A 15,341-nucleotide genomic window follows, 5' to 3' on the forward strand; every position below is an offset into this window, starting at 1 on the left:
TGTCTCTTCTCTCTCTCTCTGCAACTCTTTCAAATAAATAAATAAATCTTAAAAAAATACATTTTGAAAAAGAATGTTAGTAAGCAAATCTTGATAGGCCAAGAAAAGATTTTTGTCGTGAATATGCTTAGCTTTCTTCATGAGTCAAATAGCATGGGAATTTACTGTTTCAAACAAAGGGACAGAGCAAGTACTCACACCCCACAGAAAACAACAACTGAAGCAAAGAAAGAGTCAGTGTCCAGCACATTCAAGCACTTGAGAGACTACTTAATGACACAGTTTTCAAAGGCAGTAATTGGGCAGTTATTCTTATAATAAAATAATTATTTTAATGAAGTATTTGAAATAATTTTAAACATCTGATCAATAAGATTATGCACAAATATGAGAGTATGCTGTACTTTACAAAAAATAAAGCGAAGCATTTAAATTTAAATATACAAAACAACATAAGTATAGATCTCTTCTTAAAGTATTCTTTTAACATATACATAATTTATAGCATTTTACATAACTTGCTGAAACAACAAATGTGGCCAATTTAAAACTTACTATGGTGTAGAATACAGCCATAACAAACCTGACTGGAAGAACAGGATGAAAAGTAACATACTTGAGGTGTTTTCTCCCCTGAATTCTTTTCCTAAGAAGCACAGCATTTCCCATTTTTTTAACCCTGCTCGGAGGACTTAATCTTTCTTTCTGTATGTGATTCTAACTACAGCTATTATTTTTTACCAGTTACATTCTGCATAGGTGGAACTGAAAAAAGAAAAACAAGGAAAGAAAAGAGGGTTTGCTTTGCACATCTTCCTCAGATGTATGATATGTTCCTCTCATTTACAGTGAACATTCCCCAGCAGTGAGATGTTGTACAGTACCTTTTAAGAACAGAATCCAAAATGCAGTCATATCATTTAAAATTAAGTCATTAATTAGGATTTCTTTTAAATGCACTAAGATGTTTAAAATTTAGGGTAACTAAAAGATTTTCCAAAAGAACAAAACCATAGAAAACCATCCTGCATGGGATTTAAAAAATACAAAACAAAAAATGCCTACTTCTTTTTGAAATTCTATAGTTTGCATCCACATTTTCCTTTTTTGGTTGGGCTGCGATGTTTTTCTTCCAAAAACAACAACAACAAAATGGAATAGCTGTTTTGGAGTTCCAGTTCCACCCCTGCCCCCTTAGGCATATGCGGCAAGCTTCCTGTTTTATGACTCCATTTTCATTTTCCCCTCACCGGTTTGAACTCAGTGCCCCATCATTCCTTCCAATACTTTCCATGTTTTCTATATTTCAATGAGGTATATCAACAGCTTCAATTTTAAGGTTTCCCTGACAAGGATGTCCCCTCACTTGGTATGAGGAGCAGCACATGGTGAGATGAACCAGAGAATTAGCAATCACCAGCACAAACTACTCCCATTTGTCTCATTTTGACAACACTGGGACTTAGCCAACCAAAGTCACCACGGGCTCTACTCTCTGGTGTCACTTTCAACTACAGCAGGTGACTGTCCTAGTTACCTAAGCAACTTCTGACTCCAACCCGGAAAACCTAACACTTTGGGATAGACTCAGTATAAGATTAGATACATTTTTCTTGGTAAGTAATGATATATTACAGAAAGACATCTTATTTATTACAGTTTGACAAATGAAGCAGGTAGTAACAAACAGGGCCTTAGCTTACTGTAATTAAACACATAGGTAGACAGATACCTACTTCTGTGTAACCTCTGTTTCACAGCTGATTTTCAGAAAAGAAAGCTAAGTTCTAGTCTGTAAGAACCACATGGGATGTATAAGTAAGACTTAATAAGAGCCTATAATTGTAAACAATGGTCTTCCATATTGGTGATTATTTTTCAGAAATGAGAATTTCAGGATAATGCAACAATGCTCGTTACATCTTCTTTGGCAGTAAACAGCAAAGATCTGGATGGAGAGTGGAGTAGTCACTTCAGAAGGGCCAGGTATAGAGCTCGGGAATACTTCATCTCCCTTTCCTGTTCCATACAAAATATCAAGTCCCTGAGGCAGATTCTTGTGATTCTCGGACGAAGCAACTGTTTGGTGGCTGTCAGGCTGGATGTCCCAGAAGCAAGAAGGTTGTCTTTTAAGCCCTAAACGAGGCAAGGGGAGAAAGTGAGAGAAAGAGAAGCAATTTAAAATAAGCAATCTTTCATAAATGGACAGCCTGTCAATGCTAGCATGTAAGAAGAGCCTACCTCTGGTCACTGGGTCAGGTACTTAGATCTTATGATGATGAAGACTCAACTCCACCCTCTGTCTCAAATGGCTACTACAGCTTGTTTAATTCTTAAGTCTGTTACTTGGATGCTGACAAGAGCCTCTGAATTGATTTCTCCACTTCCACATTCCACTTTGCTCCATTCTTTCCTGTATGTTGGAGGCCAGACTTTCCTCTTTAAAGGTATCACACAAAATTTTTCAAAGTGATGGATATGTTTGTCATTTTGATTATGGTAATCATTTCCCAGAGGTATATGTATTCATGAAAATATAACAAATTGTACATTTTAAAGGTGTGCAGTCTTTTGTTTATCAATAAAAACAGAAATCTTGCATTATTCAGATGCTACCACATGATTCCAAAATCTTCAATTGTCAGAGTGTCCACTTGAGCAATTATTAAATGCTGAGAACCATGTTAAGCACTTTTCACACATTATTTTTCTGTCATACAATGTGATAGCAAATTATGTGAGTGCTGTCCTCTTTTACCAAATAAGAAAATGGAATCTAGATAGGTTTAGCAATCTGTTCAAAGTCACATTAAAGGTTGTTAAACTGCTACTTGATTTCTCTAATTTGATCTAAAGTGAGCATTCTTAATCACTATGCTATACAATCTACCGTATTAGGTACCAACTCAATACCCTGGTTTCTCTGCTGTCTTAGTTCCCATTGTTCCTTTATAAAGCAACTTAATTCCAGCTACAGAGTTCCTCTGCCAATAGGCAGAGTCGAGCAAAGGGGCCATGTAGGCCAGTCTACTCTCAGGTGTTAAGATGCATTTCAGATTTGCCTACCTGCCTCCCACCTACTAAGGAATTCTTTCTGAGGCAATCACCTCACCCTGTAGGACAGTAATTTTCATATGCTTCCATCAACACACAGCTACCAGATCAAAGGTTTTCTGAGAACAGTGGCTATTGTTTATGACCCCTCTAAAGCTTAGCAACGTAAACAGAACAACATAGATTATCAATAGTATTTTCTGAATTCTGTTTAAAACAAAACCAGTGTGAATTTTAAATGTCATTAAAAAAATGAATGAAACCCAAGACTCCCATATAAAGACAGTTTTAAAAACATCAGTATGTCTACACCTGTTATTTTAAAAATGAAATTAGAAGTGTAAAACACAGAATTTCCAAAGGATAATTTTGTAAAAATGAAACCCTATATTCTTACTTTGATTTTACTATAGTTTCAAAAGCCATCTCAATAGGGTAGCAACTCCCCTTTATCCATCCAAAAGACATAATAAATGACATTTACCTACACAGGAAGAAAATCTTCTAGTTCTGCAAATTTTAATTACTCCTTCCACATTTTGGGCTGCTTGCTTTAATGAAGCAGAGGGAAATCCTTTAAGTTCTCCAAAACAACTGGGTCAAAAACAGTCAATTTGGGGCAGGTGGTTGGCCCAGCGGTTAAGTTGCTGCTTGAGATACCCATATCCCATATTGGAGTGGCCTGGTTCAAGTACTGGCAAGTTTGCTTCCTGCTAATGCACACCCTTGGAAGCAGCAGATAATGACTCAGGTGCTTGGGTCACTGCCATCCATGTGAGAAACCAAGATGGACTTCTGGGCTTCCTGGCTTTGGCCTGCCCCAGTCCTGATTATAGCAGGCATTTGGGGAGTGAACCCAAAGATTAGAAGATCTCTCTCTCTCTCTCTGCCTTTTAAATGCAATGGGGAAAAAACAGTCAACTTAATTCCAAGCATGCTCACAGCATGATGTGGGAAGTACTTTATCTGATGATCAAACAAAATTTCTTTAAAGAATACTATCCAGTTCTGGAAGTATATGCTATCACAATATTTCTTTTTTAATTAATTAATTAATTTGAGAGACAGAGCCACAGACAGAGAAAGGGAGAGACAGAGGTTTGCCATCTGCTGGTCTACTCCCTAAATGGCCACAATAGCCAGAGCTGGGCCAATCCAAAGCCAGGATCCAGGAAGCTCCTCAGAGTCTCCCATGTTGGTGCAGGAGCCCAAGCACTTGGACTAGCCTCCACTGCTCTCCCAGGCCATTAGCAGAGAGATGGACCAGAAGAGGAAAAGCCAGGACATAAACTGGCACCTCATATGCAATGCTGGTGCTGCAGGCAGAGGCTTAACCTACTATGCCACAGCACTGGCCCTCATAATCATATCTCTACACTCATGAGGCTATTTGTACACAAGTAATCATGTAGCAAATTTTGGAAAGTCCACATTCTACAAGAAGGAAAGACAGATTGCTCTTGGCTGCTTATCCTGGGGTACAGCCAGTCTCTTATCCCTTCTACACAATTCTTGGTAATGAATTCAACTCGCATAAATATAGGTGTCAGCCTCTGTACCTTCTTTCTGCTGAACACAGCAGCTAAGCCCTAGCCTGTCACTCTTCTTTGCAGCATCACCACTCTGAGATGATGTAACTCAGATGTCACCTTAGCTACTGTAAATTATTACCATCACAATATTTCAAAAAGAATTGCTTAGAATGGGCCCACTAATTCAGCTTTAAGAAATGGAATAAAAAATACACATTGGGAATAAAGTTAATAATATGGTAATATGCGCCATTGGCCATGAGTGGCAATTTTGTGTCTATAAGAGTTATTTGTTTATTTTTTTTTATTTTTTTTTTAGTTTTTTTAAGTTATTTGTTTAAAACTACAGTATATTCAATGAAACATTTTCTTTAGCTATAAAATAGACATATTATGCTAAAGCTGAATCTGTATACATCTGCAAATGTTTCCCGTCAAGAGTGTGCCTAACATCATTAGTTCAGGATTTTATATGAATTTTTTAATTAAGTGGCTGGCTGGATACTATGTTTTGACAATTCTACTTCAATGTAAATGCCCAGAAATCTGTCACATGTTCATCAAAAGACATGTAGAAGAATGTTCAGCATTTTATTCACAATAGCCCTAAATTCAATGCCCTTAACAGTAAATTGCAGAGGTTAGCATTCTGGCTATAGCAGGTAAAACCACTGCCTGCAACACTGGCATCTCTTCTGGGCACCAGTTTGAGTCCCAGCTGCTCCACTTCCGATCCAGATCCCTGCTAATGGCCTTGGTCCAAGTGTTTAAGACCCTGCCACCCATGTGGGAGACCCAGATGAAGCTCCTTGCTCTTGGCTTTGGCCTGGCCCAGGTGCTGGCCATTGCGGCCATTTGGGGAACCAGTGGATGGAAGATATTCTCTCTCTCTCTCCCCCCTCCCTCTTTTCCCTCCTCCCTCCCTATTAACTGACTTTCAAAATAAATAAATAAATCTTTGAAATGGCTCAGACACAAAGGAATACACATTTCTATCAACTTCCAAAACAGACAAAACCAAAAAACAACAGTGAGTCTCCTATGGGCCAATGAGAAGTGATTAGGAGGGGAACCAAGGCTCTTTGGAGTTCTGATGATTTTCCCACCCTGATTTGCCTATGTCTCCACAGCAGTACCCCTGCTGTGAAGTCAGTGAACTTATTACAATTCATGTACTTTGTGCATCAATGTTATTCCTCAATAAAAAATTAAATAACTAACAACAACAAATCTTGTCTTGATAGGAAATTGGAAGGGAGCAAAAGGAGAAAAAGGAAAGAAAACAAGGCAAAATTGTTAAACAGAAAAAAATTAAAGAGACTGTCATCTGAGTAAGGAACAAAGGGGTCACAGTTCATGCTCGTCATGTGAGGAGCCTGAAGGATCCAGGGAAAAGAGCTGCATTACAGCTGCCAGGACGGGGTGAAAAGGAGGCCATTCCAACAGGACGCAGCCGAGGCCGGAGGCAACATTATAAATGAAACAAACCCCAAGGGATATCTAGTAACCCAACAGAAACGTCTTTCATATTTCACAAGTTTATGAAGGTGACAACATCTCTTCCCCCAAAGACTGACTGACTTAGAAAGTCTACCTTTCTTGAACCTCAACACAAAATATATGTACAGTATTTTTATTCCTATGCTTATGGTTCAGGGAGGCTTCACAATGCCCTGGCCAGAATACTTAGCTCCCTCTCAATTATGCATTGTGAAGCAGGATGGGGAATGCAGGCAACAAATGGGTTTTTTCACCATCGGTTTTAGCTATCTGTTGTCCCACTGAGTCCTTTCCCCAAAGCTGACTAGCACTAATTTGGGGTCACACTATACTATTAATGCCAAGCACATTAATACAACTAAGGGCCTGCAGTTTGTAGGAATGACAAACAGGCTCTCTTCACAATGTACTGTGTACTTTTGAAATAGTTTTTCCACTCACCTTTCTACATGAGGATATTCCTTAGTCTAGATTCTGTACCAGGGTAAAAGAGGATAAAATGGAAGGTGAAAGAAATAATTTACTTCCCAATTCACAACAGATGTCCCAGGGAACCTAGTCAAACCTAAATGTTAACCTGCTCTAACACTGACTAATCAACTCAGCTTTCATTAATTCATTAAACTATATCACTAAATAAAGCTTAGTTTTAGGGGCTGGTATCGTGGCATAGTGGGTGAAGCCTGCAGTGCCAGCATCCCATATTGGCGCCGTTTCAAGTCCCAGCTGTTCCACTTCTGATCTAGCTCTCTGTTATGGCCTGGGAAAGCAGCAGAACATGTCTCAAGTCTTTGGGCCTCTGCACCTGCTTGGGAGATCTGGAAGAAGCACCTGGTTCCTGATCAGTCCAACTCCAGCCTTTGCAGCCATTTTGGGGAGTGAACCAGCAGATGGAAGTCCTCCCTCTCTCTCTGCCGTTCTGTAACTATGCGTTTCAAATAAATAAAATAAATAATCTTAAAAAAAAACCCTTAGTTTTACAATGAAGCTTCTTTAAAAAATGATTGATTGATTGATTTGAAAGGCAGAGTGACATGGGGTGGGGTGGGGGGCAGGGAGAGAAGGTGGGAGAGAGAGAGATCTTCCATCCACTGGTTCACTCTCCAAATGGCCTTAAATAGCCTTGCTGGGCCAGGCCAAAGCCAGGAGCCTAGAATTACATCTGAGTCTCCCACATGGGCTGAAGGGGTCCAAGTACTTGGGCATATTCTGCATTAACAGGGAGCTGGACTAGAAGAGCAGCAAGCAGCTAGGAATCAAACTACTCAAATGGGATGCTGGCATCACAGGCAGCGGGTTAATCTGCTGTGCTACAACACCAGTCCTAATGAAACTTTTCAAGGAAAAAAACTGAATATCACTAGCTACCAACTTCAACGAAATAACACCATTTTATGAATGACATAAAGTAAGCCAAAATACTAGGCATCCAATTTTCATCCCTTCATCTTAATAGTGGTGTGAAAGAAAAGCTTTTCTACTTCTTTTCTCCCATTTCTTTAAATTAGATCACTTCTACATTGTTGGAAGCGGGAACAACATCATTATGAGCCCAAGGATTTCACGGATCTATGAACATTCTGACTTACTTCATAGGGGTCTGGAATTTCAAGAACCACTATCCCAAGTAACTCAGCTTCCTGCTGGACAGTATTGATCCAATTCAAAATTTTCTGAGCACTTGCTAAGAGTGAAGAACCATGCTACATACCACAGTGGTAAATACTAGCTATCTCCTACTTAAGAAACCCCAAACTACCTCTCTATGCCATAGTTTCTCTGTCTGCAAACTAGAGATAGTGACAGCAATTATCTCTTAGGTTGGTCTGAAGACTAAATGAGAGCAGTACCTGGCACACAGTGTAAACTCTATAAATGCTGGCCCTTTTTATCCCAACTAATTTATTAGTCAGCTGGAGAGGCTCTGAAGGTTTATATATAGAAGTAATGTAGCTCTAGCTCCAGACCTTTTCTCCCACCAACTTTTTTCCCCATGTCCTCTTTATCCTCTCATGTCCTTGCTAACTCACTGGCTAGCAAACGAGAAAAAAGTTCATGTTGTCACATTTAAATTGTCCCTTCCAGTGGAATTTCTGAATTTTAGTAGAACTTTTTAACAAAGAAGAATGGAGAAGCAAAGATTCACTACATTTCTCAGACTCTCTTCCTAATTTATAGTCTGCTTAAGTCTCAACCAAATGATACCATGGTACCTCTTAAATGATGACTTGACTCTTTTAAACTTTGAGGAAAAACCAAGGACTAGACATGGGAATTAGAGAGAATGAAGACCTGGCTCCAGAACAAAACTTGAACATCTAAGTTTTAGAAGCAAGGATAAATAAAAGTGCCATGGATGCCTGACCAGTGGAACAGGAACACTGAAAAATCTGTATTCTAAACACCTGCACTTAAGAGAACCACAGAGCAGAAAAGTCTGAGCTTTGAGACTGACTGCCCTCTGCTGGTCAACACGCAGACTTGTGAAGCTACAGAACTCTTCCTTTATCACCTTCATTTTACAATCCCTTTTGAATTATTTCAGAATGCAGAAAACTCTGCACATTTAACTTCTGCCCTAGAATGTTGTTATGCCTAACTATATGTGTTTCAACAGTCTTTCACAGGAGCAAACAGACTTAGGGGACATGGAATCATGAGCTTTGAATTCTAATTTTAGTTCTGTAATTATGGGAGCATAAAGATAATGTACTAACTGGCATATGTTATTGACCACCCTCCATCTTTATCTCCAACAAGAACACTCTTAAATTCCAGACCCCAGTCTTCAATTTCCTAATGAGGTGTCCAACTGAATGTACTCTAGGTATTTCAAATTCAATTCAAACCACTATTTCTTCCTTTTTTCCTCTTCTCTTTCACATTTCAAAGAATGGTAATATCAACCACCTCCAAAGACCAGGCCAGAGAACTAGACGACACCTTCAATTCCCTTTTCCTTTCTTTATAGTCCACCCACCACTTAATAGCAATTCTATCTCCATAACAGCTCCCAAACCAGCTACTACTTTCACATTTTTCACTTCTGCTAGATTACTTCAGCAAAATTCTAAGTAGTCTCAAGACATCTAGTGTTAATACTGCTTATACTTCAATGAGAAATAATTTTTCTTTTTTTTTTTTTTTGACAGGCAGAGTGGACAGTGAGAGAGAGAGACAGAGAGAAAGGTCTTCCTTTGCTGTTGGTTCACCCTCCAATGGCTGCCATGGCCAGCGTGCTGCGGCCGGCGCACCATGCCTATCCAAAGACAGGAGCCAGGTACTTCTCCTGGTCTCCCATGGGGTGCAGGGCCCAGGCACTTGGGCCATCCTCCACTGCACTCCCAGGCCACAGCAGAGAGCTGGCCTGGAAGAGGGGCAACCGGGACAGAATCCGGCGCCCCGACTGGGACTAGAACCCAGTGTGCTGGTGCCACAGGCGGAGGATTAGCCTATTGAGCCGCGGCGCCGGCCAGAGAAATATATTTCTAAAATAAGAAATAATCTAACAATAGTGTTTTCCTGCTTACAGTGCTTAATGGCTAAAAAATCTCCTAGAGAACCAAGTCAAATATCTAAGCACAACACATATGGTCAAGCACGACCCCATCAAAGCTTATCTCCCTAGTCTCATCTCTCATTTCTTTTTCTGTCTCACACTTGTATTACCAGTGGATGAAGCATTTTCCCAAACTCACTCACTCACACACACACTCTCTCTTTCCAACTTTGCCTTTTTTTTTTTTTTTAAGATTTTATTTATTTGAGAGGTAGTTACAGACAGTGAGAGGGAGAGACAGAGAGAAAGGTCTTCCATCTGCTGATTCACTACCCAGTTGGTCACAACAGCTGGAGCTGAGCTGATCTGAAGTCAGGAGCCAGGAGCTTCTTCTGGGTCTCCTACAAGGGTGCAGGGGCCCGTGGATTTGGGCCATGTTCTGCTGCTTTCCCAAGCCTTAGCAGAGAGCTGGAGTGGAAGAGGAGCAGCCGGGACTAGAACCAGTGTCTATGGGATGCCAGTGCCACAGGCAGAGGATTAACCTACTGCACCACAGCGCCGACCCCTCTAACTCTGCCTTTCAAATAATTAAATAAAATCTTAAAAGAAAAAAGTGTATTAGTGCTTGCCAGGGGCTGAGAGGAGTGATAGCTAATGAGCGGAGTGATAACTAAGGGCTAAAGAAATATGAATACTGCTTTGTGAGGTAATGAAATGTCCTGGGATTAGACGGTAGTGATGATTGCACAGTCCTGTGACTATACTAAAAACTACTGAATTGAACATTTTAAAATAGTAAATTTATTGTATGTGAATTGGCACACAATAGTAAGTCAAAAGTCCTAATGAACACTTCTAACATAAACCTTTTTACTCTTCCATTCAATACTTTATGAAATTCTTGGGGGAAATGCATTTTCAGTAGGAATTCAATAATGTACTGCATTTTTCTTGGGGAAAATGGTTAAGTAAGATTTCTAATGCCACAAAAAGTACCATTGCAAGTACACCTAAGGCAGATTGATTGTTTTCATGTAAACCTGGGTTTTTACTAGCAACATCAGTTGAAAAATCTGAACATTCAACTTCAGCAAATTTAACAGAGATTATTATATAGGGGAGGGCACTGTGGTGTAGCGGGTGAAGCCACTGCCTGCAGTGCTGGCATCCCGTATGTGCACTGGTTCAAATCCTGGCCGCTCAACTTCCGATCCAGGTCTCTGATTTGTCCTGGGAAAGCAGTAGAAGATGGCCCAAGTCCTTGGCTCCTGTACTCACGTGAGAGACCCGGAAGAAGCTCCCGGCTCCTGGCTTCAGATCGACCCAGCTCCCTTCTGCTTGCTGGTAATCTTTATATACTAGGAAAGTTGTGCTCTTCAGCATCTCTAAAGTATGAACCAAATAAATGCATGCAAGACTGAAAGGACTGGTACAACATTAGGGAATAATATAACTGGTTATATGAGACTACTACAACTTAAAAAGAGTAATACTAGTCTAAATTATAGAAACATCACTCAAAGAGACACAGTATGTCAAAAAATGGCTTCCAGGAATCCTAAAAACCTTGTAGGAATCATAGTAAAACTGGAAAACTTAAAAAATAAAAATCTTTTCAGCAAAAGCTCATCAATAGGCTAACTATACTTAAAAGTGCTTTGAAAAAAAAAATACCAAACAAAGTCTCAAATATTATATATAAAATACAAGTAAGACATAACCAACCAAAACGCTTAAATGAAGCAGTGAAAGGTAGTAATAAAAAATACTGGAGAGGCTGGTGCCGTGGTGTAGTGGGTAAAGCCACCACCTGCAGCATCGGCATCCCATATGGGTACTGGTTCTAGTCCCAGCTGCTCCACTTCCTATCCAGCTCTCTGCTATGGCCTGGGAAAGCAGTAAAATATAGCCAAGTCCTCGGGCCCCTGTACTCACATGGGAGACCCAGAAGAAGATCCTGGATCCTGGTTTCAGATTGGTTCGGCTCCGGCTGTTGTGGCCAACTGGGGAGTGAACCAGCAGACAGAAGACCTTTCTTTCTGTCTCTCCCTCTGTCTATACCCCTCAAATAAGTAAATAAAATCTTTAAAAAATATATTTGAGGAAAAGACAGTAATCTTAAAGGTTCCCAGAGAGCTCTGAATAGATAACTCAATATATTATATATATGTGTATGTATATATATATACACGTGCATATATGTACATATATATACATAAATATATAATGCTAATTTCCAAGTATCCACTGGCAATTGCTAAAAGAACCAGGACTTCTGGGCCAGTTTGTGGTGCAGCAGCTTAAGCTGCCAACTGTGATGCTGGCATCTTGTATCATAGCATAGGTTCAAGTCCTAGTTGCTCTGCTTCTGATCCAGCTCCTTGCTAATAGGCCTGGGAAAGCAATAGAAGATAGCTCTAGTGCTTAGACTACTGTCACCCACGCAGGAGACCTGGAGTTTCAGGCTCCTGTCTTCAGCATGGGCCAGCTCTGGCCATTGAGGCCATGTGGGGAATGAACCATCAGATGGAAGATTTCTGTGTCTCCCACTCTATCACTGCCTTTCAAATAAATAAAATAAATCTTTAAAAAAATTATATATATATATATAAAAAGATTATATATATATATAAAGAACCACCAGGCTAACAAGGTACTTTACCTTTTCCCTGTAGTACAGGTTCCAAGTACTGCCCTAATCATGCTTAATTATAAGGTAGGAAAGTACAGTTCAGCATAAATCCAGCAATGCTGTGATAAAAGAGAACTATAACTTTTTTGGGCTATTAAATTACAAGCAAGCTGAGACCTAGTTCTATTCTCACCACTGTATTGAGCACAACTGGATAAGTGAACGAATGAATACAACATCAACATTAGGAGTCTTATGACTCCTAATGGGCAACAGAAAATGAGACTAACAATTAAAGATAGAGATACAAATGAAATCAAGGATTTTTAGAAAAATAATAGCTGATACTGATTAGAGACTAACCAACAGGAACATTCATATAGCACTAGCAGGCAGATAAACTAGTATAATTTTGGGGGACAGCAACTGGAAATACATGTTTTTTGGAAAATGTAATAAAAATCTATCTGCTTGTTCACTCCCCAAATGACTTCAACCACCAGGGCTGGGCCAGGCCAAAACCAGGAGCCTGGAACTCCATCTGGGTCTCCCACACAGGTGTTGGCAGGAGCCCAAGTATTTAGACCATCTCCCACTGCTTTTTCAAACACAGTAGCAGGAAGCTGGATCAGAAGTGGGCATCACAGGTGGCATCTTAACCTCTTGCACCACAATACCAGACCCTATTTCTGGAATTTTAAAGCAACAGGCACAGTTGTAGTGGCACAGTGGATTAAGTGAGCACTTGAGACATGTGCATCTCATATCAAGTACTGATTCAAGTCCCTGCTCCACAGCTTCTGATCAAGCTTCCTGCTAACATGCACCATGGGAGGCAGTGGATAATGGCCCCAGTATTTGATTCCCTAACACTCATGTGGGAGACTAGGATGGAGTTCTGGGCTCCTGGATTCAGCCTAGCCAAATATTGCTATTGTGGGCATTTGGAGAATGAACCAGTGATGGAGATCTCTCTCTTCCTATCTCTGTCATTCTGCCTTTCAAATAATGTTTAAAAAGCAAAAATCAAAATGAAACATGCATCAAAGACATAATTACAAATAGGCCTACACATTATACAAGGATACTTCAAAAAGTTCACGGAAAATGGAATTTAAAGTATGTTTTTATTTTGGTGCAAAAAATGCTTTTTCAGGGCTGGTACTGTGACATAGCAGGTTAAGCCACTGCCTGCAGACAGGCATCCCATATGGGTACCAGTTTGAGTCTTGGCTGCTCCATTTCCAATCCAGCTCCCTGCTAATGTACCTAGGAAAACAGTGCAGGATGATCCAAGTGCTTAGGCCCCTGTACCTGTGTGGGAGACCTGGATGAAGCTCCCGGCTCCTGGCTTTGGTCTGGCTCAGCCTTGGCCATTGTGGCCATTTGCGGAGTGAACCAGTGGATGGGAGACTTCTCTATCTGACTCTGCCTTTCAAATAAATAAATAAATCTTTTTTTAAAAAACAGCTTTTTCATAATATGTGCAAAACGTATTATGAAAAAACTGTACATGGATTTCAATTTCTTTCTGAAACAAAATAAACTCACATTTTCCAAGAACTTTTTGAAGTACCCTCATGTTCAAAACTAAAATATGTTCAAAGGAAAGATGAATTATATCAATGAAATACACAGAACAGCATTCACTGACATTGATAACATATATTTAAAAAAGCAGATAACCAAAAATATGATTACAACCATAAATTTTATAAGAACTGGATATACTTTGGATAAATTTGTATTTTCTTCTATGTCATCACTCAAAGGATGTATATATAGTCAGAGTGACTGTATTGGGTAAGGGAAGTAATTAGACTTTTTAAGGATTGCTGGAAACTGACTATAATCCAACATGATTTCTAGGAGATGCAAAATACTGCTGTTTTCCATCAGTCAATGGCATTTTGGCTTAGGTTCATCACACAAAGGGGCCCTGAAGCCATATAATGGTTATTTCCACATTTCAGGGATGCATATTTCAATGGACATACTCAATAACTAAGGGTTCCCACACTGGTTCCTTGACCCATGGAAGTGAGAGAAAGTCAATAAAGTCAAGTGGTAGTCACTAGAATGGTGTACACTTACTAATGTAGTAAGCTGTTTTCAGGAGATACTACAGAGCCGCCATCAAGGATATGAAAACCCAACAGTGGTGATTCCTACTACCACATCATCATTCAGTTCATCTATATGGCTTTGAAGGTGGCAAGTAGATATTTGAGAATGATAATGGATGGTAATAAACTTAATGAGGTGGTGGTTTCAATTGCAGTTGTTCCATATGTGATTTTGTTGCTGGGATAAATAAGGATCAGCTCTGGCTTAATATACAGATGGTAAACCTGGTATGTGCTTCTTTTTCTCTGTATTTATTTGTAAAGATGATCAGAACAGGGGTTGGTGCTATGGCATAGCCGGTAAAGCCGCTGCCTGCAATGTTGGCATTCCATATAGGTGCCAGTTCAAGTCCTGGCTGCTCCACTTCCTCTCCAGCTCTCTGCTATGGCTTGAGAACATAGTGGAAGATGGCCCAAGTCTTGGCCCCCTGCAACCTGTGTTGGAGACCCAAGAAAAGCTCCTGGCTCCTGGCTTTGGATTGGTGCAGCTCCAGCCATCTGGGGAGTGAACCAGAGGATGGAAGACTCTCTCTCTCTGTGTGACACTCTGTAACTCTGCCTTTCAAATAAATAAATCTTAAAAAAAAAAAAAAATGATCAGGGGCCGGCACTGTGGCACATATAGGTGCCAGTTCGTGTCCCTGCGGCTCCAATTCTGATCCAGCTCTCTGTTATGGCCTGGGAAAGCAGTAGAAGATGGCCCAAACCCTTGGGCCCCTTCACCCATGTGAGAGACCCAGAAGAAGCTCCTGGCTTTGGATTGGCACAGCTCTGGCCGTTCTGGCCATCTGGGGAGTGAATTAGCAGATGGAAGACCTCTCTCTCTGTCTCTCCCTCTCTCTGTAACTGTCTTTCACATAATAAAAATAAATCTTTAAAAAAAAAAAGATCATAATAATTTTGCTTTCAACTGACAAGGTCAGTAGTATACCTTCAATAATCTGCCTCCAGCTGTATTAAGCATTCTGTTGTAAGACAGTCTGCGAGAATCAAGATGG

General features: G+C 40.1%; 1 protein-coding gene across 2 annotated transcripts in view; it reads right to left on the reverse strand.

Moving 5' to 3' along the window:
• Window positions 1–309: 309 nt before the first annotated feature.
• The window catches only part of TAF4B (TATA-box binding protein associated factor 4b), a 135,697-nt gene continuing 120,665 nt past the window's right edge, over window positions 310–15,341 (reverse strand). For both annotated transcript variants that reach the window (XM_002713611.6, XM_008261165.5), the window contains one exon: window positions 310–2,136. In XM_002713611.6, coding sequence (XP_002713657.3) covers window positions 1,969–2,136 — 168 coding nt within the window. In that variant the 3' untranslated portion in view covers window positions 310–1,968. The remainder of the gene's footprint in view (window positions 2,137–15,341) is intronic.

The sequence above is a fragment of the Oryctolagus cuniculus genome, chromosome 10, assembly GCF_051225735.1.
Source record: "Oryctolagus cuniculus isolate XC-2025 breed Fujian yellow rabbit chromosome 10, ASM5122573v1, whole genome shotgun sequence".
Taxonomy (NCBI): Eukaryota; Metazoa; Chordata; class Mammalia; order Lagomorpha; family Leporidae; genus Oryctolagus; species Oryctolagus cuniculus.